This window comes from Pteronotus mesoamericanus, unplaced genomic scaffold (genome assembly GCF_021234165.1).
Source record: "Pteronotus mesoamericanus isolate MK-2021 breed Mesoamerican mustached bat unplaced genomic scaffold, CSHL_Meso_final contig_246, whole genome shotgun sequence".
NCBI classification, from domain to species: Eukaryota; Metazoa; Chordata; class Mammalia; order Chiroptera; family Mormoopidae; genus Pteronotus; species Pteronotus mesoamericanus.
The window spans coordinates 13131058-13157877 of record NW_026555104.1 but is presented as its reverse complement, the minus strand read 5'-3'; the positions used below and the strand labels follow the sequence as shown (position 1 = coordinate 13157877).

Sequence of the window (26820 nt, the reverse complement as noted above, 5' to 3'; positions counted from 1 at the left end):
TCCAACTCTGACTTGCAGTGTGTTTGTGAAAGTTGTCTTATCTGCCCTTCTAGATTGTAAGATCCTTAAGGACAAAAGTGATCTTTATATTCTTTGCAGGGTGTCAGTAGGCCCCCAGTTAATGTTTGCTTGACTGAATGAGTGACTTCGCTCCCCTCACCTCCTTTGGTTCAGGTGTGCGGTACCCGAAGCTCTGGACGCAATACAAAAGGCAGAAAAGATCCTGCTGGTGCACTGCGGCCCTGGGAACGACGAGGTCCAGGAGCTGCAGGACATGAAATCCTGTTTATTGGACTTGCCGCCCCTCCCTGTGGGGCCTTCCGTGTAGGGCCCCCGGGGGACTGGGAGCCACAAGAAGGGAGCCATGGAGGAAGAGTTAAAGGAATTCTGTTGCCACGGAGCTGTCACCAGGAAGCACAGGTCTTGCCTGACAGCCATGAGCTGACTGAGCTGGGGGGGCGGGGGGGGCCAGGGGGTGGCTTGGAAAGCCTTGCAGCTGGACAGATGCTCACCTATTTTGATGAATGTTTCTTGAAATAGTTAATGGCCCTCCAGTAAAAACTCCCAGTTCCCAGAAAAGACTTAAAATTAGTATCTGGAGAGCGTAAGCCCTTTAAAAGGATTCTAGCTGATCTGCAGGCATCTGGACATGAGCCTGGAGTTTTGGCTGGATGCCACCTCACTAAATGATGGTAGTCTGTTTCCTTGGAACATTCCTATGGTTTCCAGTAGTAATGAAATTTAGTGTACCCCTCCAGTGGGAACCGAAACTCTCAGTAGTTGTATTGTAATTGAAAAATAATTACAAAGCAAGAAATCCATGAGGCTCCTTACCGCTGGAAACGCAGTTTCATTTATGGTATCCAGCTTCCTCAAATCTTTTGTTAAAACTGGCGGAGTATAAATTGTGAACAGAGAAATAAATAGGGGGCCATTTTACTGTCGGGCAGTTTCCTCCTAGGATGGCAACTCTAAATTTATTTTCTACCAATTTTCTAGTCCTTATTATCTGGCTTTCATTCTATACTCTTGGCAGACTCACTGACCAAATACTAATAAAGTCAGGCTTGTAGCAATGACTTTACATCATACATGCCTTCTGTCTGAATTCTGTTTATTAGCAAGCCTGAAGAGATGACCTTTTTTCTACCAGACCTCCCCAGGCTGGCAAATGAAATTGCAGGCTACATGAGTACTGAGAAGAGCGGTGGGGAGGGGACTTCAGAAGATGCTGAGGGTTCGGGCATCATTACCACTTGTGATTTGAAACTTAAGAGACGGAGGTGAGGGGTGATAACTCTCTCCTGCCTCGATATGTAGCAGCAGTCCAGCCCTGGCCTGGTCGGAAGGTGGGGAGACTCCCGGGGTCTGAACCCTGGCAGCTGCATCGCCCCCGACGACCAAGTGGTTCAGATGAATTAGTGGAAAAGAACGCCAGGCCCACGCTGCTTCGAGAGCTCACTCCCCCCGGCCAGGCCCGAGAAGAGCCCGCTGGCTGCCCCACAGCCTTACAACCAGGGAATGAGAAGCCCCGAGGATGCCTGGCGGAACGTACTCAGGAAGGGCAGGCAGAATTTATTTATTTTCTTCACGACTGACTGACTCTGGCACAGCAGTGGCTAGTGAAATTTTTTGGTTGAGCTAACTTTTTGAAGAAGAAATATTTCATCCTATATACAATGTTTCAGACACTTGGCACCTTTCATGTTCCTGGAAAAGGTCCTGTTGTACTTTGTGAAATAGGCATCGTTCCTCAATCAGAACATGTTTAGTGTTTTTACATGTCAGGTCCTATTTTATGGGTACCTGAGAGCTCCCTTTAAATGCTTTATCACCTAAAGAATTATTTTCTGACGTTACAAATTACCTCCCTCATCTATCCGTGTTGTCCCATGTTGCCACGTGACATTAACTTGACTGGAGGTCTGTGCTGGCATTCAAGTCTGCTGTATTTAAGATTGTGGAGCCAGGAAACACCCTCCGGGGGGCATGAGTGGTCCTCGTCTGTAAATGTCCCAGAGCAGAGAATCAGTTCCTGCCTTACACAGTGCAGGTAACTACAAGTTCTGATAAATGGTGTCTTTCTGCAGAGTTTAGATAGACCCAGGCTATAAGTGCGGGATCAGAACCTTCCTAAAGGGCTATTTATCTTCATATTAAACTTAATGTAGCTCAGAATAGGAGAAGGAACAAGGTAACAAGTCAAGGATAAAGCACTTTTATTGCAAAGTATACACTGAACCATGATAGGGGCAGCCTTCCTGGAATGTGTAGTCTGCCACCCCTCCAGCGTATCTGAACGTTGAACTGGAGCATTAAGTGCCCCTGGGGTCCAGAATTTTGCCGATGAAGAGAAGGGCCCCTGTGTCTGTGTCCCGCAGCACGAAGATGAACGGTTGGTTGAGGTGATAGTCCAGGGGGAAGGTGAGGTGGGCGGGCTGGAGCTCTGGGCTGGGGGTGGGGCCCGCCCCCTCCTCGTTCCACTCGAAGCCAGCTCGGTGTTCCACTTGAGAAAGTTTGAGAGCTTTGCCTGTGATCTTGCTAAAGTCTGGTGACTCAAACAGGGATTGCAGCTCTGCAGAGATTGAGAGGGATTTCCATTAAAGTCCTGTCTTCTCCAACACCCCGAGGAAGAACACAACCCTAATTCCTAAATCCTGATTCAAGGAGGTAAGCAAGCTGGGAGTGGAACGCCGCTTTCGACCTTAGGTGAGTTACGCAGGGTTCTGGTTAAGGGTTACAGTAAGTGACTTGCCCAAGAACACACAGCAATTGCAGTTAAGATTAGAAACCAGGTCACAAGACTTGTTTTTAGAGGCAGTGTTCTGAGTTCCTGTCATAGGATACATGGTCACGGGGCTAAGGAATGGGTCTGATAAGGAAGGCATTTCAGTCTTCCCCTCTAGCACTATGTATTAGAATTAAAGAATCATCCCTGGTCTCCCTACCAAGTCATGGAGCCTCTGAGTTCTGTGTAGCAAGGTGGAAGGCCCAAAGACTCAACCCACCCACCCCCAGAGTAAAGGAGCCTTGCGGACATACTCATCTCTTGCAGGGACTTGGTGACTTCACCATCGTAACTCAGCTTCAGCTTGGGGACAGTCAGGACTGCTTGAACAGTCTTCAGTTCTCGGTCTATGTCATGAATGAACTCGGAGGTGAGGCTCTCTTCTATCATGGTCAAGTTCTGGGTCACTTTCGTAGGCAGGAAGAAGATGATACTCATGCTTCCGGTCAGAGGCAGCTGGGCAATCTGGAACAGCAGGGAGAAGCCACATGGGCTCGTCCTTTGGAGCCTAGGAGCCTAGGCCTAGACACATGCACACACCAGTCGCCGCCTCTTCCCCTGCAGCGGGGCCCTGGCCCTGCTCTCCCCAGCCCCTCATTTGTTCAGCTATCGTCCCTTTAGGCTGTTGTTTTCTGGCAGCAAGATGTTTACTAGTGCTCCTTCAAAAAGTTGACTTGTCTTTTCTTTACCTGGACCTAATACCAACTGAAATGATCTGCTGAAAGAATTTTCCCCTGTGGTTCCAGGTCTCTGTTTTCTCCCCAGGTTTATCTGCCAGCAGGTACAGATCACCTGTTACATAGAGAGCCCTGGAGTAGAAACGGGGACCTTGTACACAGCCACACGGAAGCAGCAATAAAATGGGTCCTCTGAGCGGAGGTTCTTAACCTAGGGTGTCTGGGACACATGGCATCACGGGCCTCAATAACCCCTGAAATGATACGCAGAAATGTGCCTGTGCGTATGCACGGCATTTCTTTCCAGTATTTCAGGGGCTTCGTCAGATTCCCAAAGAAAAAGATTAAGAACTACTGAGTTAGATTTAAAAGAAGTCAGGTATCTGTAAAAGACGAAAGAATGTCAGCAGTTTAGAGTTTGGGACAGTTTTTGAAAGTTTGGCTTTGAATTCTAGAAATAAAAGCTCTCTCCACCCCCACAAAAATAAAAAGAAAGAAGGAAGGAAAGGAAATATAAGAAAACACCAACATTTGAATACCCAGCCTCGAGGGCCCTTATTTCATAGTAAAGTCATTTCACGCTGCATTTCTCATTCTTACAAGCAACTCTGAGAGTAAGCTGCTATCCACCTTTGTTTTAAGAAAAAAAGGTGTAGAGAAGCTATGAACTTGCTGAAAGTCACACAGTAGTAAAATTGAAACCACTGTCATTCTGTCTCCACCCCCCGTCAGTGTGTGGCTTCTCCCCACAGCCGCCACCACCCTCCCCCAACGCCTACCGACCTTGCAGCTGAGATCAGAATCCAAGCCATAGCGTAAGACAGCCTTAGGGTCTGACATCATGGGGACTTTCACAGTCCTGTCCTCATCCAAGTGGAAATCCCGGAGGGAAGTCTTTCTGGAGTCAAACTTTATTGCCCACTGCCCTGGAATGAGACACATGGGGTCGGTCCCCTAAGCCCCAGGACACCGGACAGGCATCGGGACCGTGCTGAGACCGAAGCATAGTGTTGAAAACGGCCCGGCTAAAGGGATCTTATCTGTCAGAGGCCCGGACACATCAGGGAGTGAGTAAACTCAGAAGGAAATACATTGATTTTACTGATTTGACTGTCTGGACTATACAAGTTGATGATCGTCTGGGAGAAAAATGGCGTACGCTCCTACTGTGGCATGTCTGGGAGACAGCGTCAAAGGAGGTCCAAGCTGGCAGGGACCTGGACATCATCCTATCACCCCTCTCAGAGCCGAGACATCACCGAAGCCCAGAGAGGGGAAGCCACTTGTCACCACTCACTCAGCAAGTTGATGATCAAGCTCCCTTTGTTTAATGTTGCCTTTTCATGTCTAACTGCTTCTTTCGCTTCCTGAGGATCAGTGCTTCAAGTAGAGCTTTTCTCCAGGAATTTAGGGGTCCATTCTTACTACTGCCTAATAGATGGTTACAAAGCATTTGAAGGGGAGGTTGCCCAGAATGCCACCCAAGGCTTATCCAAACGGACTGGCCCCACAGCGGGCCTGTGGAGCAGTCTTGGGCACATCACAGAGCACAGAGGAATGTTGTCAGAGAGCCAGCCATGGTTTAGTGAGCGCCTGCTGTGTCCGGGGCCTCGTGCTAGGCTTGATGTGCAAATGGGAGGTGACGTGGAGCACCTCTGAAGTAAGCGAATGCTCCCCGGATTAGAGGTGAGAAAACAGGCCCAGAAGGGCTGCGAAGCTTGTGCAAGGCTGGGCTTTGATCCTCGTCTGACTCCAGCCAGAAATCAAAGAGCACCCACCCCAGACAGGCACAAGAGTAGCTGTACATTCTTCTCCCTGCTCGTCTTTCCACAAGCCTCTTACACTTCCTCGGTCTTGGATTCGATGGCAAGCAGATAGCACTCGAGCAAGTGCATTTCTCAGGCCTTTCTCTGGTTTTGCGTCTCAGGTGATGTTGAACTAGGTCTTTGACTCCCCACCATTCCTGGCCCTGTCTTACCCCCACCATCCACCCTTGGCCAAAACAAAAAGTGGAGAAGCCCTCACCCTTGAAGTAAGCCACACCCAGAAGGAGAATGCTGATTTCACTGGGCACTTCCCTTGTGGACTTAGCAAGTTTCCCTTTCATCTGGGCCTGCACCCAGTTGTTGATCTCCTGAAGGTCCACACGAGAGTTGCCAGTCAGGATTCTGGGCCTAGTCCCGTATGACTTTTCCAGTGGTGCGACAAAGCTGGCTTTTATCCGCAGCTCTGGGAATAGATGGAGCAGGGTTAGTGTGGTGTGAGAGCTGAACCAGCATACCCTCTTTGAAAGCATGCCAGGCTTAGGTTCTGGTTTACACTCAGCAGGCCCTGACTTCCTGCCTAGTGTCTTCCTGTGACTTGCTGGGCCTTGGGGCCAGCTTCCCCAGGCGGCACTGGACAGGGAACTACAGATTTTGCTCATTGCTGTTTCTCTTCATGTTACTGTCTGCCACTGACCCTCCCATTGTCTCCCTCAGCCCACTTACTTCCTCTTTCGGATCCCCTTTGGGCTTGCAAGTCCCCTTCCTGCCTACCAGGGCTAGGCCTGGCCTGGGCAGACATGATTGTCATTCAGAAAGAACCGCCCAGCCCTCCCGGTGGGGAGCACAGAGCCCCAGGCCCCTCAGGCGGCTGGGCCAGCCCACTCACTCTTCTCAAAGATGATCCGGGAAGCACTCTTGAAGTTTTTTGCGGGGGCAGTGACGGAGGCAAGGAGCTCCTTGTAGGTGCCATGGATGTCTGGGTTGGTGATCAGGTCATAGTAGAGAGCCCGGTGGATGCTGGATTCTGTCCGCTGTTCAGCTCCTGCCAGAAAGAGAGGATATGGGCCTCGCTAACTGTTCACCAGGCCCTGACTCTGGCCAGCGTCCGTGGCAGGACAGGGACACTACACCCTTAGTCTTTTTGTCTTCTGACACTGGACACATTCTAGGTAGGAAGGAACTCGAAGGCAACAGAAGAAATAGAGATTTTCCTAAAGCAGGCTAAGGGCCTCGGGCCTAGAGAGAGACAAGAATGGGAACGAGGCGTCCAAGGCCTGTGCTTCTCCCGCCGCCGCGCTCAGCAGACTGTTCTGTAGTTACCTGTCTGTCAGTTTCCCCATGAACTCAGCTGTGACCCGGGTGAAACTCTGCCCACTCGTGTGCTGTTCTGTCCCCAGAACCCAGCCGAATGGCTGGCACGTAGTAGAAGCTCATTTGAGGAATTATGAGTGTAAAAGTCACCATGGCAGTTAAGTGGTCCTGAAGTGACACACCTGTGTCGGCAGTGCCCCGCACCCTCCTGCGGTGTGAGGGAGCCGTGTGCGCACAGCCTTGAAGGCCCCCTCGCGTGCCGGGGCCGGTCTTAGCGCCTCTCCGGCCCTCCCTGGGGCGAAGTGTCTCTAGGGCTTGGAGCACCAGAGATGTGCGGTGGCCGAATGTCAGCTCTAGGATTCTAGGGCTTTTGCATCAGAGAACTCACCCAGCGAGAGGGCAGAGAGCGCAGTGGCCACACTGAGTGGAGACAGGAGCACATTGGCAGTGGGGCTCGTGCTGGATTTCGCGCGGTACAGGTCATAGCCGAAGTTGGAGACGGCCGCTGCCAGCTTGTTCACTGGGACCTTGAAGAAGGGATCCTCCTCCTCCACTGACACCCCTGTGGTTTCGGGGGCTGGGGAGCCCTGGATTCGAGTACAAGGACCAGTGGGGGTGAGCAGCGGATGACTGGCTTCCTCACTGCTTTGAGCGGGATCATGGTTCTGGCTCCCCGCCCGAGTACTGTGTGTTCAGCCTGACGCTGAATGAGCCTGTGTTCCCCGACCAAGCAGGGGCTCTCTGCTGGGGACAGGCAGCCCCGAGGAGAGATGAGCTGGCCAGGTTCAAATACCAGTGACCTGTGAGCTTCAGGCCTGTGACATACTTAAAAAATTGTTTTTAGTTCTGGCTAAAACAATTTAGCCAGATGTGGCTCAGTGGATTGAGCACCAACCTGCAAACCAAAAGGTCACCGGTTCAATTCCTAGTCAGGGCACATGCCTGGGTTGCAGGCCAGGTCCCCAGTAGGAGGCACATGAGAAGCAACCACACATTGATGTTTCTCTCCCTCTCTCTCTCCCTTCCCCTCTCTCTAAAAATAAAATAAAATAAATCTTTTTAAGAAATGTTTTTAAAACCCTGCTCTCAGGCCAGAACAGATTCCTGTCTGCTCACCCTCACTTACTGCTCCCAGGTCCCTACCTATCAAAGCCTCTCTGTGTTTCCTAGCCTTGATCAGATATCACCTCCTCCCCCTCAAACTTCTCCACCACAAACTTCCTCCGCCACAGACTTCCCCAGCTGGCTCCAATCTGAAGGTACTTTTTAGTTTTCTGATCTTTTTTAGAGACAAAGAGCGCTTACGTATTAACCACCTACCACGTACTGACTGGGTTCTGTGCTAGATCTTTTCATTTGAATTACTTCGTCTCGTAGTTGTTGATGTCTTTGATATCCCCAAGGTCCTTAAAGGCAAGAAACTGCGTCTTTCATGTTTCCACCCATCCCCAGCACCTACGGAGTAGGTGTTCAGTAGATGAAATATAAGCGACTGGCCACGTGGTCCTATAAGAATGGGTATTTTGAATCCCATTTTATAGATAAGAAAATAGACTCAGGTAAAAGCAACTTGTCTAAGATCACAAAGCTAGTGAGAGGTAGAGCCAGAATTTAAACTCGGAACTCACAACAAAGTCCAGGGTTCCAGTCAGTGTGCCCTGGCTGCCCTGGACCATGGTGTGACAGTCACCCCCCATGGTCACGCAGCATAGGCCTCTTCGCGCCTGCCTTTGGAGCCCCAGCGTGCTCCTGCCGCATAGGAAGGAGGCCTTTCTACGTTCTTACGTCAGAACAAACATCCAGGAATGCCACCCACCCCATGAGACCCACTGTAACACAAGATAATGAGAACAGGTCTTCCCTGAAGGGACAGCCCTGGCTTGTGAGAGTGCTTTTGCTTTTCACTTTTTTGGATCTTATTTTTGTCCCACTATGTTCTCCGAAAGGCAAAGCAAGACATTTTCTCTTTTGCTGATGTCTATCTGGGCGTGGAGGCCAGACCCTGGCCTGGGAGCTGGGTGTCCCCTGAAGAGAAGCCGGGCTTGCTCATACCCTCACAACCCGCCCCCACCACTGACCTCCGGGCTGCCAGCGCTGTTCTGGCAGCCGCCGCCCCCGAGGAGGGCTCCAATCCAGAGGAGTAGCATGAGGGCCTGCATCCCGGGGCCTGCAAGAAAGCGAGAGGTGGCAGGCTGCTTCCCCCACCCACCACCCTGCACTGCCCACCCCGGGCAGGGGGCAGGGGCTTGGCAGGACTAGGCACCTTCCCTCCAGCCTCCCCTGGCCGGAAGTGGACCCTCCACTAGATCCCTCCCTCTGAGCAACTCCCCACCCCTCCACCTGCCTCAAGGCCCACAGCCATAGCAGGTGAGCTTGAGCTTCCATCCCACTGTCTGTGGCAGGAGACCCACCTTCAAACCCAGAGCTCCAGGACAGTGGAGATCCAGCAGTAGGCTCCTGTGTGTGGATATGGTCAAGCAATTGCATGCCAAGGCTTTGCCCTGGGCATGCCTGACCAGCTTAGGATATAGGATTTGGGGCAAAGTCTAGTCACAGAATGGGGGCGGCATGTAGGTCTCATGTGTAGAATCACAGTGTCCAGAGAACGCAGGCATCCGGTCGTGCCCCTGCTGTCCCCAAGAGGCTCTCAAACTCTCTCCTTGCGTTCCTCTGGCCTGGACGCTGTGACCTCCTTCGGGACCCATTCCCTTCTCAGACAGTTCTGTGCCAAGGGCTGTTCTTTTCATGGTTAGGACTGCCGGGTCTAGAGTCAGACAGCCTGGGTTCAAATCTCAATCCCATATCTTAATAGCTTTCTAAATCATAATACCTTCTGTTGTAAGATGGAAGTCAAGTAGTTCCTCACTGTGACAAGGAGGGCTGCACTGGATCGTGCCTGATGCCCTAACAGCGCTTACCGCCGCCGCAGACCCACGAGCTTTCCAACGGTCTCTGAGTCAACGTGTGTCCCTAAAGCAGGAACCCCAGAGCACCTTCTCCCCCGGGGAGCCAGGGCTTCCTCCGTCATCAGCTCAAAAATAACTCCTACACCTCCGCAGCCTTCTTTCCTTCAGGTTAAACAACCCCACTTCTCAGGAAGACCACCCAAGCCCCTTCAACTCCCCGGCCATGGTCTCTTCTGAGCCAGCTTTGGTCTGGCTCCTGGACCACAAGGGAAGAGGGAGGTCTGGGCCCAGGGCTCTATATACCCCGCCGTCCCTCACCCTCCTGCATTCACTGCACCTGTGGGCTCACCCCTGGGTCATATGGGGAGCGACGAGGCGCCTGGGGGGTGGTTCACAGATCGGATCTTACAAGAGGCCTTCTGGTTAGAGAGTGGGACAAAGTCTCAGCAACCAGGACCTTTGTCTGTCCCATGCGCTTCCTCCATACACATTGCCAAGTCGAGAATTTATAATCTGTCTTCCCTGCCCCTCTCCTCTCCCGCAACACACACACGCACACACGCACACACATGCGTGCACACACGCGCCAAGGCTCTCAAGCTCTTTCATTATCCTTTTATGTACCAAATAACACCCCACGCACACACAACACATACTTTTCTGACTTCTCAGAATAAAGACAAAAGTTGGGAGCGCAGTGTGTTATTTTTGGCCAAAGTCCTTAAAATTAAGTCTGATAATCCACTCAGCAACACTGTAGAGCATGAAAGGCAACAAAAAGCAGATCACCTCCTGAGTTTGCTTGGCTTATGGCTGGACCGCGGGGGCAACGAGCCCGCTTTCCTTGTGAACCCCGCTGTGGAGATCAGGCCTCAGAGCCAGGAGCCCCGCGTGCTCCTCCAGCTGCCCTTCCACGCGGCTGCCCCTGCAGCGCAGGGAGAAATCCTCCATCGAGATACCAGTGCAAAAAGCTTTCTGCAGCGCAAGATAGAGACCTCAACACCATCCAGGCTCACAGCTGCTGTCTCCACCCAGCCAGCCCCACCCAGAGCTGGCAGGAGCCATGCTTGCCTGAGCCTCAGGAGACTGGTTTATTGGATATTGAAAACTCAGTGAGATCCACAGGCGATAAGACTAGAGGAAAAGTTGTTAGCTCTAGTCACTCTCGCCAAAGTAGGGAGTTGAGATGGGAGCGAGGGGGTAGGGTCATCTTGGGACAGTCAGCAAACTACGTTCACAGTTCCAATACCCTTGAGAGCGGGACCTTCTCTGTGGGAGCCCCTACAGAGGCTGCGCCCACGCCTCAGGTCCTGCGATCACCGTCACCGTGTGGGTGGGCTGAGGACTGAAGATGCATGAGGGACCCTGTCAGGGAAAGGCACCCGGCTCTGCAACGGACCCCGAGCCAGTCACTGGGACACGTAGTGTTAACAGCACCTCTTGATGCCCCCACCTTAAACCCTGGGGGTGAGGGCAGGGATTATGGAAAGCCCCCTGCAAAGGCAGTAAGAGGGCGGAGAGGAAGGAAGATTCTGCGCGGGGGCCCCTCTGAGCACTCAAAGCCCTGTCCAAGGTGGCTGTCCCATGGGCTGGGGCAGGCAGCCACTGCCTGGCCTGGGGCATAGGGACAACGATGCCATCCTGTCCAGAGGGCAGTATCCCAGCCGGGCTCCTGTCCTGCCAGCTGGGGGAGGGCACAGGAGGAGGTAGGTATCCTCCCTGTTGGGCCAAGATCAGGCCTTACTTTCTGCCACATCGCCCAAGTCAAAGGCATAAGGAACTGGGGTTTCGTGACCTTGCCTTCAAGCTTGGAGGATGCATTTGAGCCAATACATGTGTTTCAGATTAAACCCAATTGTGAGACAAACATCATCCCCCCCCTCCTCCTCTTCCTCCTCCTCCTCCTCTTCCCCCTCCTCCTCCCCGAACCACACAGATTTCACGCCACATGGCACTGGACCCCGTGGGCAGTGCAAGGAAGGGCACCGCCCTTCCCCTGACTCTGGGAGGGAGATTCTGAGGGTCCCCTCCCAGCCCACCCCACCTGTGGTGGCTCCGCCAGGCCCCGGCAGTGCTTCCCCTGAAGACCAAAGTTGGGCCAGGGTGCCCGTGAGTTTCGCCTCCCTGCACCCCAGAAGGACCAGCCCCAGGAGCAGAAAGCGCTGGCGCCCTCCCTGTCCCACCCGCAGCCTGGGGATTGAACTCCCAGTGGATGGGCATGGGCCAGGCAGCGATGGGGTTTCTGGGAAGCCTGCAGCTTTTCTTTGGCCCGGGCCGCTCCTTGCTGTGGCTTGCCTCGGGGAGTGGAAAGGATGCGGGCAGCGTTCTCTCCAGCACTGGCAGCTGAGCCCCCAAACCCCAAACACTGGCTGGGCTAAATACCAGCCGTCTTTTGTGAGAGGCCACTAACCCCATCGACCTCCCAGCTTTTGCTGGCTGCTAGTTTGGCCAAGGGAAAAGGGCGGGCACTGGGAGAAGGACCCAGCGGCCCTCCATCCCAGCCCTCCAGCATGGCTCCACAGGCCAGCCTGGCGGTGTTGGGAAGTTACAGTTGAAATCCACACCGGTCGACTCTGGAAGAGCAGCAGAGAGCTGAGCTCAGGCTAAGGCTGGGCTGCAGGGTGGGCTGCCTCCCCACCTGCCCTGGCGGGAGCACAGCCCCCTGGCAGCCCCCTACCCTTGGATGCTTTGAGATGCTGCTCAGACCTGCCCAGGAGTTGAGCTCCCTGCTTCCTCGCCTCCAGCCTCCACCCCCCCCCCCATTGCTTCCCACCCACTTCATTCAAGTTTTTCCAGCCTCTCCTAGTGGTGCAGCAGATTTTGGGGATGACTGGGTTGCCACCTTCTGACCCCCAACCCCCTCTGTCCCCTCTCATCCACTCACTCTGAGTCCCAAACTGCAAAGACTACTCTTTCCCCACCTTCTCTTCCTTGCACCCCTCTTTCCCGCTCCCTTGGGTACCCTGCCTCTCCCCAGTCCCCAAAGCCCCCGGGAGCCTGTCCCGTCTTCCCCTGACACCAAGACCAGGCAGGGAGCCGCTTTACCTGTGGGTGCACTGCAGCTCAGCTCCCAGCTTAGGTCTGCACACTGAGGGGGCTCCCGCAAGCACAAGAGCTTTTTCTGCTGCCTCCCTATCCAGCTTCCAGCAGGCTTCAGATTACAGCTACTCCTGTCTTAAAGCGACCTACACTCAAATTCGGATTCTGTGATTGCATCATTGCCTAGTGTTAACTTTAACCCACTGCTGCCCTTCCTTCACGCACCCCCCAGACACACGCATTCCCACACCCTACTCCTGCACCACACCTTCCTTCAGGCCCCGGCCTTCCTCACTGCCTGCGGTTCCACTCCCAGAGGGCACGCTGGCCAGCCCAGGTGGGAGACGGGACAGAGGGAGAGTCTTGCAGGAGGAGCCCCAGGGGCAGGCTGGTGGAGTGGAGAACACCTGGCCCAGTCCTGGGACTCTGGGTTGCTCCTGGCCCTTGGCTCTGACGCTAACTGGGATTTGGGGCAAGACCACTCTCATGGATCCTCCCTTTCCCGGCTCAGGTATCTGTGCGCTTTTTCAGACCTGAAGTTCTATGATTTCAGAAGGACAGTGGGGGAAAATATGTGACCAAAGGAAGAAATGAGATGTATCAGTCCTGAGGGGAGGATATGTCCCTGGCTCCCACCTAGACACAATCGATGTCGCCTGCGCAGAATACCTAGGCCCTGCCCACCTTGGGGTCTTTAGGAACTTGCAATGTGGTTGTGAAACTAAAATATTGACCGGGGATGTAATTAGAAAATGTAACAAAATGTTTTCTTGGCAGGTATGAGCCCTGGTCAGGGGAGGAAAGGAAATTGCTCTGTGCTATTTAGCCTGAGGAAGAGAAAATTTAGGGGAACCTCACCTCCTGTGAGGTCCCAGGGAGCAAAGCAAGGGCCCCGGGTAGAACTTTTCAGTGGGCAAAGTTCAGCTTTATATAAAGAAGAGTGGGTCAACAGTCAGAGGTCACTCCATTCTACAAAAAGCAGCGCGCCCCAACACGGGCCGGGCTCACGCAGCGGAAAGAGGACATGGACGAAGCGACTCAGCGCCCGCGCTCCAGAAACCTGCTGGCTGATCGCAGAGGGTGATATGGGAGCAGATCATTTCAATACAATGTGACACCTTCTGGGATGGCAGTGTTTATAGCCGCGCTGCCCGATACAACAGCCACTAGCCAAGAGTGACCATGAGCACTTCAAGTGTGCTAGTCTGAGCTGCTGTCCACTGTAAGTGTGACGTTCACACTAGATTTTGAATATCTAGTATGAAAACACAATGTAAACCATCTCAGTCATGTGACACTGATTACACGTATTGGGTTATATAAAATACGTCATTAAAAGTAATTTGACGTCTTTCTTTTTTACTGTGTCTGCTACAAAATCTTAAATTACATACGTGGTTCGCACTGTCTTTCTACTGGACAGCACTGCTCTGGGAGGTACTGCGGCAGCGCAGCTGGGGCACAGGAGTCTAAGCTGAATCCTGAAGGGAGAATGAGCTAAGCATGGACAGGTAGGAAGGGCACGGCCGTCCACATGGACAAATTAAAACTGGATTCCTGTCTCACACCATATACAAAACTGAACTCCAGCCCCAGCTGGCGTGGCTCAGTGCATGGGGCGTCAGCCTGCAGACCGAAAGGTCACCGGTTTGATTCTAGTCAGGACACCTGCCTGGGTCTCAAGCCCGGTCCCTGGATGGGGACATGAAACGGGCAGCTGGTTAATGTTTCTCCCCCTTTCTTTTTCCCTCCCTTCCCCTTTCTCTAAAAGTAAATAAATAAATAAAAATCTTTAAAAATGAAAAAAAGGAGAGCTCCAGACACATTAGCAATTGAAATGTGAAAAATCATTTCTGTTTTTGCAGAACCTTTAAAATGACTCTTTATTTAAATTATTTACTTATTTTTTAATAGGGTCTTGTGTTCACATGGTTCAAAATGCAAAAGCAACAAAAGATATACAGTAAGAAATTTTCCTCTCGCTCTGTTCTCCAGTTACTGGACTCCACTGCCTGAAGACAGTTGATGTTAATCTCTCTCCTATGCATATCCTTCCAGAGATATTTTTAGTGCTTTAAAAAGCAAACACACATATACAACAGGAAAAATTGTAAGTGTTTAAGAAAAAGAAATTATAGATGGATATCTTTGTGATCCCTGGGTAGGAAAGACTTTTTTTTAAGACAATACACCAAACGAAGCATGAATTGTAAGAGATTGATAGATTTGGCTCTAAAATTAAAAACTTGTTTTGGTGAAAATATACCATAAAACAAAATGAAAAACAAGTCGCACACTGAGAGAAAATATTTGTAACAGAGATAACGGACAAAAAGAAATCACTAACTGTGATACGGAAAGAACTACAAATCAATAAGAAAGAAAAACCAATGCAGAAAAACAGGGCCAGGTAATTCACAGAAGACAAATCCTAAATGACTAATAAACTTAAGCAACCAGGGGAATGCAAATTAAAATCCTAATTTTTTTAATTTTTTAATTTATTGATTTGAGAATGAGATTTGTTGTTGCACTTATTTATGCATTCATTGGTTGATTCTTGTATGTGCTCTGACCAAAGATCAAACCCGTAACCTCGGTGTAGCGGGACTATGCTCTAACCAACTGAGCTACCCAGCCAGGGCTTAATACCATCACTGATGAGTGTATTTCACACTCATCAGCTGGGCAAAATTTAAACGTGTGACAAAACCAGATGTTGGCGAGTATGTGAACAGCCAGGATCTCCTATGCCCTGCTGACGAGAATGTAAACTAATACAACCAGTTGGAGGAGCGGTCTGGCAAAAGGTGGCAAAGTTGTGCGTAACTGTATATGGGAGCCCTGGCGGTTAAAGGTGGATAAATCCAAACCCACAACGCAGTAATTCCACTCCTAAGCATGTGAGCTGAAAAGGTTCCATGTGTGTGCACAAGGAAGCATGTAAAGAATGTTCTAGAACCACAATTTGTAGTGGCAAAACAATGGGAGCTCTCCGCTCGTCCATCAACAGGAGACTAAACAAAAACTGGAAAAGTATACAGCCTGAGAAATAATGGAGGGAAGCCATTAAAATAGACACAGATTTATGTCACAACGCAGAGTGATACAAGTTGCAGCAGAATACAAGTAGGATGCTACATTTATGTAAGGCTTAAAAACCCAAAATGACACCATATAGCACTTAGAGATAAAAACTCGCCTGGTAAAAATAAAAGAAATGCATAAAAATAAAACCAAATTCCGGATGATGGTTATGGGGGCAGGGGAAGGGGCAGGGGAGGGGAGGTAGGGCTGTCACGATCCTGAGAATGTTTTTAAACTGGGCAGCGGCACTATGCAATTCACTACTCCCTTTGGTATGTCCCAATTATTTGATAATAACAATTTTTTTAAAAATGGCCCTGGCTGGTGTGGCTCAGTGTGGATTGAGCGTTGTCCCACAAAGCAAAAAGGTCGCAGTTTCAATTCCCAGTCAGGACACGCGCCTGGGCTGTGGGCCAGGTCCCCTGTCAGGGGTGTGTGAGAGGCAACAGACCTATATGTCTCTCCCTCCCTTCCCCTCTTTCTAAAAATAGATAAATAAATAAAATCCTTTTTTTTAAAGAGGAAGATTTCTCTTTCCTTAAAGGAGTGTGGCCCCCTCCCCCACCCCACAACCCCCCCATTGGTGGGGCTCGGTGGTGCTTCGGGGTCAGGGCAGGTGCCTGGGGTGCGGGCCAGGTCCCCAGTGGGGGGCGCGTGTGAGGGGCAACCCATTGATGTTCATCTCGCACATTGATGTTTTTCTCCCTCTCTCCCATCCCCCCCTCTCTAAAAATAAATAAATAAAATCTAAAAAAAGAAGAAGAAGAAGTGTTTCCCCTCCTGCTGCAGAAGAGGCCTCCGCTGGTGCTCTTCAAAGCCCGGCTTCCTTAGGCAGCCCCCTGCTGAGGGGTCATTCCACAGCCTTTATGAAAGTGTGGGGCGTGTTTCATTTTGTTGCAGGGTATTTTCTTCATGAAAACAAGTTTTGAAGTTTAATGCCTAGTCGGTCAACCTTTTATAATTCAAACATCCTCTACGCCCGCTCTTTAAAAACACTCCCTCTCTGCCACGTCCCCAGCGCTGCTGCCTGTGTCTCTGTTCCCTCTCACAGCCGCGCGGGAAAGAGCTGTTTATCCTTGCGTCCGCACTGCCGTCCCCAACCTCAGACTTGCTTCTGTGTCCGCCTTTACAACTGCTGTTGCCACGTTCACGGGTGAGCTCTGCATCGCCCACCAAGCGGGCATCTCCACCCCGGCAGCAGGCAGCAGAGCAGGCTGTTCCTCCTTCTGGAAACCTGGACTCCTCGAACATCCCGTTTTCCTCCCACCTTGCATTGCTGCATCTTTCCTGTGCCCTGTGGTGGCTTGATCCTGGGACCTCTTTCTTTCTCCCTCTGCACCTCCTCTTAGGTGACTTCTGCCAGTTCTGTGACTTTAAACGCATCGGCACGCTCCCAGATACACATTTCCAGCCCTGACTGAGATATCCAGATGCCTGTTTGACATATCCACATGGGTGCCCAGTAGGTGGAACATAACTTGTTATCCAAACACTTCTCTAAGAGCGCAAATGAGTGCAATGAATTAAGCTGGAACTACAGACATAACTGGAACTGCCCCAGGCAGCCTGGGACATATGTATGCTTACCTTGTATTAGTGTGACACTTAAAATGGAAATCTCCCATCAATCCTAAAATCTGTCTCTCGCTGATTCCCATCTCAGCAAAAGCCATTTCATCAAGACAAAACTCCAGGCACGGGAACGATGAACCCCGCCACCCTTGAGCCTTTCATTTCCCTCCTCTCCCACACAATCCATCCACAGACGCCACAACGTTTACCTGCAAAGCATACCTGAGCTCTGACCACGTCCCTTCCCCGCCAGCGCTCCTGCTGGCTGCCCAGCCTCCCCAGTCCCGCATTTGTCCCCCGTGGGCTGGTCTCCACAGAGCAGCCCACGGAGCCTTCTCGAGCTTCAATCAGACCATGGCACCCTCATTTAAAAGCCTCCCCCAGTGAATGAATCCCTGTCCTCCGCAATGACACAGGTGAACTTCACAAACATGAGGTTGAACAAAAGAAGCAGGACACAAGAGACCACAGGCTGTATGATTACTTTACATAAAGTTCAAAACAAGGAAAAACAAGTTTGTTAGAAGTCAGAAGAGTGAGCACTGCTTCTTGATCTGGCTGCTCGCTGCAATAGGGGTATTTGCTTCATGAAAAAAAATTCATTAATCCTGAGTGGTGTGGCTCAATTGGTTGAGCACCATCCCACAAAGAGAAAGGTCGCAGTTTCGATTTCCAGTCAGAGCATGCGCCTGGGTTGTGGGCCAGGTCCCCAGTTGGGGCGTGTGTGAGAGGCAAGTGATCCATGTTTCTCTCTCACATCGATGGCTTTCTCCCTCTCGTTCTCCCTTCCTTCCCCTCTCTCTAAAAATAAGTAAGATCTTTTTAAAAAGAGAAAAAAATTATTAAGCTTATGCGCAGCTATGACTTGTGTACTTCGCATACTATATTTCCACACAAAATGTTTTCTTGTTTATTGGCTAAAACACTCTACCACCACAGGTTTAGGCTTCAGGAGCGGGGATCTTGTCTTCTTGTTCACTGCCGCATCCCCAGAGCTGGGTGGGCCGCTGGGCACACAGGAGGTGCCTGATTAGGGACGCAATGAAAGCAGCCAGGCCAGCTGCGGGGAGCACCTAGGAGGCAATGGCAGTGACACTCAGAGAGATGACTCGATTGAAGCCATGACTTGAGCCAGAAAAAAGATGAGAGCTAAGAAAGACTTAGGAGGTAAAGTTAAGGCGGTGGGCTTACTGATTTAACTTTCCAATTACTTCTTACCTCCCCGAAGATTAAAACCAGCCTTTTCAGTGGCCCTAAAACCCCACGCGATCTGTCCCCACTTCTTCTCTGACCCCGGCCTACTCCTTCTCCCTCACCCCACTCCAGCCCCTCGGATCTCCTCATTCTGAACCTTCCAACTACACTCCCACCTCAGGGACTCTGCGTTTGCTAGTCCACTGCCTAGGTTTCCACGGTGCCCCCTCACCTCCTTCAAGTCTCACCTCCCCGCTTTATTTCTCGTCATAGCTCTGATCCCCCTCCCCTTCCATGTGTTTCCCTTGTTTAGTTATCACCTATCTCCCCACGCTGCTAGTTTGTGAGAAGCAGGATTCCGCCCCTTGATTTGAATCACCGCACTTCAGGCTTCAGGTGGCATGGACACCCTGCACTACCAACAAGGGCCCACCCACGCGGACACCCCCTGTGGCCCCAGCCCGGTGCCAAGGTGCCCCCGACCACTTCCTCCAAACCCTCCGGCGCTGACGGCCTCCAGCTGGAGCCAGCCCCCCGGCTGGCGGGCGCCAGCTCCTGGCAGAGGGGCCAGCGTGTAATTAGAAACCCTTCAAGCTCCCTAATTGCCAGTTCTTCTCCCAAAACAGGAGGCCGGTGCTATTCTGAGCAGCCCTTGTTGCCGGCTGCCGAGGCCTGTAGTGAGGAGCAGGCTGAGAACAGAGCCAGGCTGGCGTGGAGGTGGCCCTGGAGGGGCCCGGAGAGGTCAGAGGGGACTGCACGGGGGAGGAGGGCTGGCGAGTAGCCAGGGATCAAACGTGGCACAGAGAGGGCTGCTGCTCCTCAGGGTCCAGCCCGACCCTCAGCCCAGGCTGCTCTGCGGCCTCCTCTCCACCTTCCGCCGGCCCCCCGCTCCCACGTGTGCCCGGAACAACGACATCGAACAGCCCATTCATTCTTTATTCAGGTAGCATAAAAATCACTACAAAAACTTTACAAAAGAGCCTTAAGGAGCTAATGCCACCCCCCACCCCTCAGCCCCCGAGACCCCAGGCAGAGGAGGAGGAGGAGAGAGGAAGGAAAGGGAGTCCTGGCAGTGTCGGCACCTCTGAGGGTCAGCAGGGAGGCCAAGGTGACGCGTGGAGGCGGAGGCCGGTGGGCCTCGGGCCGGTAACGACAGAGGCCGCGCGGGATGCTCAGCCTCCACCCAGAGGGCAGGCCAAGGCTGACCCCAGCGTCTGACCCCAGGACAGGGCTCTGCCCCCCTCACCCCCAGGGCCTGTCTCTCCTCTCCCCAGCCAGGGCATCCCGTCCCTCCTGTCCGCCCCCCTCCGGTAAACAAACGGGGAAGCACCCCAGCTGATCAAGGGAATACCCACCTACCTTCCTGACAAAAGTGGGTCCACAGCTGCCCCTCCTCCCGGCCCCACCCCACCCCACACTCCCCAAGAGGAGACAGAGAGAAAGACCCTACCCCCTCAGAATGCCTCCTCCGGCCCCGCCCCTTACCCCACAAAGCAGTTTGGAAAGAGTCACAGGAATTGAGAGGCCGGTCCAGGCAGGGACTCAGGATGCGGGAGCCCGCGGCCCCTCACTTGGGGCTGCTAGGCTGGGGATAATCCTCCTCCGAAGGGGGCGCCAGTTTCAAGTCAGGGCCCAAGAGCTTGTCTCCGTGGGGGAAGGCTTTCAGCTTCCAGAAGGAGTCCCTGTTGTCCGGGGAATCCTGCTGCTCCTTGTGCTCTGGCTGCGCACCAGGGCTGGGGTTCCTCACGCTGCCCACAAAGAGGGGCAGGCTCGTGGTGTCCTCAAGGATGAAGAAGAGGAAGGGGCGGTTCACGCTGAAGGAGGAAAGGGACATGCGGGACATGGCAGCGCTGGTTGCCGCAGCCGCTTCCACACCCGCCTCGCTGAGCTCCAGAGTGGACTGATGCTGTACGCTGGATACCACCAAACTCTGGTCAGAGATCCCACGCAGGTCTGGGGTCTGAAACAGCTCCTGCAGGCCTGCCCGGGGCAACAGGTGGCTGGTCAGAGCTGCCCGCTGCCCCACAGGCTGCCTGCACCTGCCGGGGAGGTTGTCTGGCCTCCTGGCCAGGGAACAGCTGGAACCCACAGATCCCTGGCTAACTCCTATTTAATCTCCAAGTACCAACTTAAAGGTTACTTCCTCCAGGAAGCCTTCCCTGATCCTCTGCTCCAAAGTCCCAACAGGTGCCTTTTCAATGTTCTTCTGGATGAACTGGAGAGAAGCCCTGTGTCTTATCACTTACGCTGAATCGTAAATATTGATTCCTCATCTGCCCAGTCCATTAAACTGAGCTCTTTGTACACACAAGGAGTACAATGCCCCTTACCGGAGAGCCAGCGAGGCTTGCACACCACCCCTGGCTCTTCCCCTGGAGACCAGGTCCTCGGGCAGAGCAGGTCCTCATTCCCTAGACCGCCCAGCACACACCAAGACAGAGGGCCCAGAGCCTCACATCAAACCCTCTCACCTTCTTAAGCCTCAGAAAAGGTGAGGACACAAGGCTAGCTTTGCCTCTGACCTCCTGCCAGCTGGGGGCTCCCTCCTCATCCACCCTGCTCAGCCTGACCTAGGTGGCGGTCCCACTCCCAGCCTCCTTACCCAGCTGGCTGAGGGTGGCCACCAGGTCCAGCTGATATTTCAGATGTAGCTTAGGCAGCTGGACCTTGGTGGGCCTCTCCCGCTGCAAGGGCTGATGCAAGACGTCCCAGCTCAGGTTGGCCAGCACCTGGGACACATTCCACTCAAAGTAGGTGGGCACAATGACCACGAAGCTCATGTTGTTCTTAAAGGGGAAATGAGCCACCTACAGAAAAAGGAAGGAGACAACGTGAGGACCAGGAGGCACCCACCCAGACCTAGCTGGGGTCTGGGCCAGCATGTGCTTCTGAGAGCAATGAATCGGGGCTTTTGTCCAGCCTTCTTAGGTATAATCTCAGCCTCCCCGAGCCTCCAACTCCTCACCTGTCAAATGGAGTAACGCTACCTGCCCACCTTGCAGGTTGACTTGTGACCAAAGAGATAGCCTTTTTCAAAGCTTCTAGCAGAATGTCTGTGCATAGACTGCATCAATAAACGGCATTTCTCTCTCTCTCCATCTGCTGTTTCCTGCTAGCCTTGTAACTTGGGGTGGAAAATCCCGTGTGTTCCCCTTTCCTTTCCCTTTCTCCGTGTATTCAATGGACTTGGGTTGTTCGTTTTTACACTGCAAACTACCCCCTCGGCTCTACAGAGCAGCTGCTGCAAAGGGTGGCCCTCTCTCTACCCCTCTCACCTTCAACACTGACTTTGCCCAGCCCTGTGTATTTGCTGTGACTTGGGGTAAGATTTTATATGAACAGGTTTCTGCTGCTAAAGAAATATGAGAACCACTGGGCTCGATGCTGTCTTGCAGCTTTGACTCCCGAGGTTCTCAGCAGGCCCAGCCGGCAGGACCCCTATACCAGCAGCCGGCTGCCTGGTCTGCCTACAGACGGCCTGAGAACCAGAAGGCCAGTGAGGACGAGGAATGGAGACAAACGGGGAAGGAAGAGCAGGCAGGACATAGCCTGGAGGGAAGGGGCTGCAGCAAGAGAACCGGTGGGGTGGTAAACTGGACCGCCGCCTTTCAGGGTGAGCAGGGAGACGGCGGCATGCTGCCCCACGGCTCTGCCTCGCCGACAGCCGCCCTCGGGTGGGCTGCAGAAGCAGGCGTGGTCTGTGTCATGCTGGCCTTGTGAAACTAGCCAACACTACCATCTCAGCCACAAGCACCCGTTCTTCTGGCCCAGGAGTCAGTGCCTAAGCCCAAGGGATCACATTTAGGCTAGAAGCAAGGGAGTCCATGCCTGAGATGGCTTGGAATAGCACTCTGTCCAACCAGAATGTTCCAACAGAATGCTGACAAATCCATCCCAATCAGATCCTCGCTTCTGAGGGGCACTGTGGGAGAGCTCAGGTCGCATTGCCCAGGTTTGGGGGTGCTGAGGTCCTAGGGGGCTCCATGGCTGCCAAGGTGCCCACCCCACAACCCATGGGTCTTTGTAGTATAACCTCCATAACCAGAGATCACCTGGGTCACAACTCAGTGCCCCCTCCTCAAAAAAGGACCACTCTCTCTAAAATACCTTCCCCAGTCACTAATAGATCACTTTTAATTTTTTTTCCTGCATAACCCTTATCACTAACTGAAATTCTCCTGTCGATTTTTGTGTGCTTGTGCCCTGTGCATCTTTCTGTCTGAGAACAGGGATCAGGGCCCGCCTTGGGTCCCGCTAAGTCCCCAGTGCCTAGAACAGAATCTGGCGCACAGCAAGTGCCCAGCATCATTTTGTTGAACAAATGAACCTCAAAGAGCCTAGAGCCTCAGTGAGACATTTCATGCTGCTAAAGAAATATGAGAAACACGGGCTTGATGCTCTCTTGCAGCTTGATGCTCTCTTGTAGGGGGCAGAGTGAGACATTTCAGAGCCATGTGCCCCAGGGACATGCTTACAAGGAAGGTGGGGACACCCCTCCACCTCTGTGCCTGCTCCATAGCCTGCCTGCTCCCTTCCCCACCTCCCAGCACCCAGGCCAGGCCTGGGCAATCGAGGGTGACCTGCAGCTCAGGCTGCTCCAGCAAGGACCAGCGCAGAGGGTAGGTGAGGGCCTGCATCATGTCCACCGGCACCGCGAACTGCTCATCCAGGTGGAAAGTTCCTCTCCGGGTGAGGCTCGGGTCAAACTTGTTCTTCCAGAAACCTGCATCCAGCAGAGGGCGGGGGCCGCATAGACGGGGACCAGGGTGGGTTCTATACCACGAGCCTCCTCCCATTACCACCCAGAACCCATTTGAGGGACAAAATGTGGGGGCCGAGACCACAGAGGGCGCTGTGCCAGATGAAACACAGTTGATCTGAGGTCTTTTTTTTGTTGCTCCTTTGAAATCTGGGTGTGCATTTTTCCCATGCCCTGCCACGCTCCCAGAAACCTCCCCCTGGGTCTTTGCAGACTTGGTTTCCCCCTCGGGTACATCTTCCACAACAGCCCCACCCAGTTCCTGGGCCCCCTTCCCACCACACCATCACCCGTCTCCTACCCTCCCCCAAGTGACAACCCAGAAAGCTCCCTGCCTCCTTGCTCAGCCCTGAGGGAGAAAGAGGGACCCTCAGAACAAAGGCTGCACGGCCAGCTCAGTCTACAGGGCGGGGCAGGAGCTGCCAGGGCGGAGGACCTGAGAAGAGGGGAGCGCACCCTGGAAATGGATGGCATTGAGGAGGAGCAGCACCGTGTCATCAGACAGCTCCGAGAGGAAATCCTCGATCTTCCCCTCCGTGGCCTCCTTCACCCATTCGTTGATGTTCGCCAAGTCGTCCCCCTTCCTTCCCATCAGGTTGATGGGCTTTGCGCCAAAGAGGTGTTCCGATTGTTTCAGGAATTCCTCTTTGATGGGAAATCCTACACAGAAGGGGCCACAAGCTGTTCCTGGGGCTCAGGCACCACAATGATTCAACTGGCTACCTGAGGCCAAGCTCCTCTCCCTCACGCAGTCCACCCCAGGGCGCTACCTGGGGCCCCCCTACCACCAGCACCTACCTTTCTGCAAGTACATCCTGGCAGCCATTCGGAATGCCCCAGGGCCCAGGTCCTTGCAGAGGCGGCTCAGCAGGTGGGGGAGGCAAGGCCCTGAGTCTGCGTGCAGCACCTGCTGCAACCTCTGCAGCGTTTGGTTCTGAGCACCTGGAGGGGACCCCATCGGCTGTGGCCCGGGTTGGGGTTCCTTCCCACCTCCACTGTCCACCCAGTCCCTCTCGAGTACCCACAGTGAGCACGCCCCTGGGACCACACACTCTCCTCATGCCCACTGAACTGGCCTGAGTGACAGGACCCCCAAGTCCCGCTTTCATTTCTGCTGCTGCCGCCAGTCCGGGGGACCACGCCTCCCCCAGGCTGCTGTTCCTGTCTGGACCTCGGTTTCTCACAATGAGACCCTCCAGTCCAGCGGAGACACTGTAGCTATTAAACGCTTGCATAAAAGGCCCGGTCCCTGGAATCTGATTCACAGAAACGTGAGGTGGGCCCAGGAATCTGTATTTTCACCAAATGTCCAAGTGACCCCGATGGAGAAGTAACTCTGAAGTAGTGAGTTCCCACTGGCCTCCCAGCTCTGCTGGTCTGGACAGGTGCTGCCACAGTACCTAGTGCCAGGTGGGACAGTGCCAGGGCCACACTCAGGGGTGACAGGACGAGGTTGGGGCTGGTGGACTTTTGCGCCACCATGGAGAACAGGTCTACGGTGAAGGCCATCATGGCCTTGGCCAGCCTGTGGGTCTTCTCTGGGGTGGATTCCTCCTTGCAGTCTCCCAAGGCCTTCTTCAGAGTGGCCGGGCCACGAAGCTCCTGCAGGAAGATATCAGGGGTCAGCGGGGGCCAGGAGTCAACTCCAGGTTCTGTGTTGGAGATTTCCTTTGTAGCCCCTGTACCTGGGGACAGTGGGGCCTTGTCCCAGTCCTGATACATTCTGGAGACTGGATCCCTTCCTCTGGTCCCTCTCTCCCTCTCCCTTCAGTTCTCAGCCTCAAGGGCACGCCCCCCAGTTCCCTCACCCCTGCAGGTTGGTCCCCCTCCCTTGCGCCCCGTCCACTCTTGCCCAGCCCCACCTGGTTGTACCTGGTTGCTCAACTTGAGAAGGCTAAGTGGGGACAGCTTCTCCTGATTTGGCCACATCACTACCTGAAGAAAGGAGGAAGCAGATGGAGAGGGACTCTTCCTCCATGTCCCTCACCCTGTACAAGTCACGGCAACACCCCTTGGGGCCTTCCTTCAGGTCACGTCCCCTCACTTCCCAGTACCTGCTGGCTCATGGGCTCCATGGCGCTCGCTGGAGAGAGCTGTTGAAAAAGGGATGAGGACAGGAGGGGGAACCCCTCAGACCCAAACCCTCCCACCATGTAGCCCTTCTCTTCTTCCCTCTCAGCTCTCTGGCCTCTCCCATACCCACCTCCCTTCCCCCACAGTCCCAGACCCCCACGCAGGCTCACCACTGAGCAGGGGCCTTGCAGGCAGGACAAGCTGAGCACGAGGAGCCCCTGAAGCAGCGCCATGTTCCTGGAGGGACAGGAAGCCTTGGTTCCAAACTCGCCTGCCCTCGCACTCTGTCACCAATGGTCTGCCTGGCTATCTGAGGCCAAGCCCCCACCCCCGCCCTGGAATCCCACCCAGACGACCACTGGCTGGCAAAGTCCTGAGGGGACAACGCCAGCTGCAGCACCCACCCGCCAAACACATTAGCAGGGGCTCTCAGCTCTGCGGGGTGGGAATTTTCCCCTGAATTGTTTCCTCCCTTATATTTTCTGGGTTTTCGCGTTTCATGCACTGAGAAGGTATGTTCCGGTTCATAGGGGGAAAATACTATCAAAACAAGAACGGCCCTCATTCTTCAAGGCCTGGCACTGTCAGACCTGGGTTTGAATCCGGATGCTGGCCCTTGCCAGAGGAACTTGGACATCTCCCTGAAAACCCCTCTGGGCGTCCTATCTTGTAAAATGGTGGCACAGGTCCCTACCTCCTCCCACGGGGATTGTGAGGACCAAAATAAGACAGTCTTTGTGAGCCCTGAGCACAAGAGCCGGCACTCAGTAATGGCTATTGTCAGCCTAGCCCGCAGCCCCTGTTCTGAGAATCCAGGCCTGCACGTGGGCACCCTCCCCAGATCCCTATCCATCTGGTCCACCTTTTCTGGCTGGTCTCGTCTGGTCTTCTCCACAAGGGCGGACAGGCCAGCGAGGTCCTGAGGTCTCAGCACCGGTGGTGGGTTGGCCCTGAGAGCCGCCTTGTTGACCCAGCAGCCGATCTCAATGAATGACTCTGGCCAGAGCCACCTTTGGACTTATGGGAAACACTCTGTCCCAGGCCACCTCCGGGAAGCCAGGCTGGCGGGAGGGGATGGACAGGTCCAGGTCTAGCCTCAGAGCAGGTCCCACACACCCCACCCCCATCTCATGGCCGGACAGTTCTATCGCCCCTGGCCTCACCCCCATCACACCCAAGGGCCCTTGGCCAAGGTTCCGATCCCCAACCGGGGCTTTTGAATCTTTCTGGTCAGAAAAGACCTCCAGTTTTTCAAGTCCCAGGGGATACTTCTCCTGGATCCCCCACCTTGGCCCTTCATCACCCCAAGAGGCTGGGAAACAACAGGCCTCCTGAGCAAGGTCAGCCCTGACCCCCTCAGCCAGGTGGGCAGCTCCTACCTCCTGTCCTGCCCGAGGAGCAGGCCGAGTCACCCCTCCCTTTGTACCTCTGTGGGCTCCTCTCCTCTGCACACGATGTCCCTCTGGCCCCGCTTGGGTGCTCCCCACGCTCTGCTCGGGCTCCAGCCAGCCCAGCTGAGCCCTCCCCTCCCACCAGGACCTTTGCTCTCAGCCAACCCCTGTTCAGATTGCTTTCTCCTCTGGTAAATATTGACCTGCATATCCGTTAAACATTGATATCGGGCCACAAGCCTCTTTCACCAGGGCAT

The 26820-nt window shown here is 53.6% G+C and overlaps 3 protein-coding genes across 6 annotated transcripts in view; 1 reads left to right on the top strand and 2 right to left on the bottom strand.

The window, feature by feature from the left end:
- SMYD4 (SET and MYND domain containing 4) overlaps positions 1–424 on the top strand; it is a 35137-nt gene extending 34713 nt beyond the window's left edge. Inside the window, exon 11 of the mRNA XM_054573319.1 lies at positions 175–424. Coding sequence (XP_054429294.1) covers positions 175–328 — 154 coding nt within the window. The 3' untranslated portion in view covers positions 329–424. The remainder of the gene's footprint in view (positions 1–174) is intronic.
- A 1811-nt stretch (positions 425–2235) lies between these two features.
- On the bottom strand, positions 2236–12543 carry SERPINF1 (serpin family F member 1). Its single transcript, XM_054572981.1, has 8 exons — positions 12494–12543; positions 8621–8709; positions 6931–7129; positions 6118–6273; positions 5491–5694; positions 4249–4391; positions 3043–3253; positions 2236–2575 (listed from the first exon to the last, which is right to left on the bottom strand). The coding sequence occupies exons 2-8, from the start codon at positions 8699–8701 to the stop codon at positions 2316–2318; spliced, it is 1254 nt and encodes a 417-aa protein (XP_054428956.1). The 5' UTR covers positions 8702–8709; positions 12494–12543; the 3' UTR covers positions 2236–2315.
- A 6724-nt stretch (positions 12544–19267) lies between these two features.
- SERPINF2 (serpin family F member 2) lies at positions 19268–26705 on the bottom strand. 4 transcript variants are annotated; one of them, XM_054573317.1, is made up of 11 exons: positions 26599–26690; positions 26035–26233; positions 25343–25409; positions 25154–25192; positions 24972–25034; positions 24500–24701; positions 23898–24041; positions 23556–23759; positions 22921–23063; positions 20943–21147; positions 19268–20320 (listed from the first exon to the last, which is right to left on the bottom strand). In XM_054573317.1, the coding sequence occupies exons 3-11, from the start codon at positions 25403–25405 to the stop codon at positions 19908–19910; spliced, it is 1476 nt and encodes a 491-aa protein (XP_054429292.1). In that variant the 5' UTR covers positions 25406–25409; positions 26035–26233; positions 26599–26690; the 3' UTR covers positions 19268–19907. The 4 variants fall into 4 exon arrangements, with proteins under 4 accessions (XP_054429292.1, XP_054429289.1, XP_054429291.1 ...); XM_054573314.1 differs by having other exon boundaries at positions 26552–26686; XM_054573316.1 differs by lacking the exon at positions 26035–26233 and having other exon boundaries at positions 26599–26705.
- Positions 26706–26820: the final 115 nt, after the last annotated feature.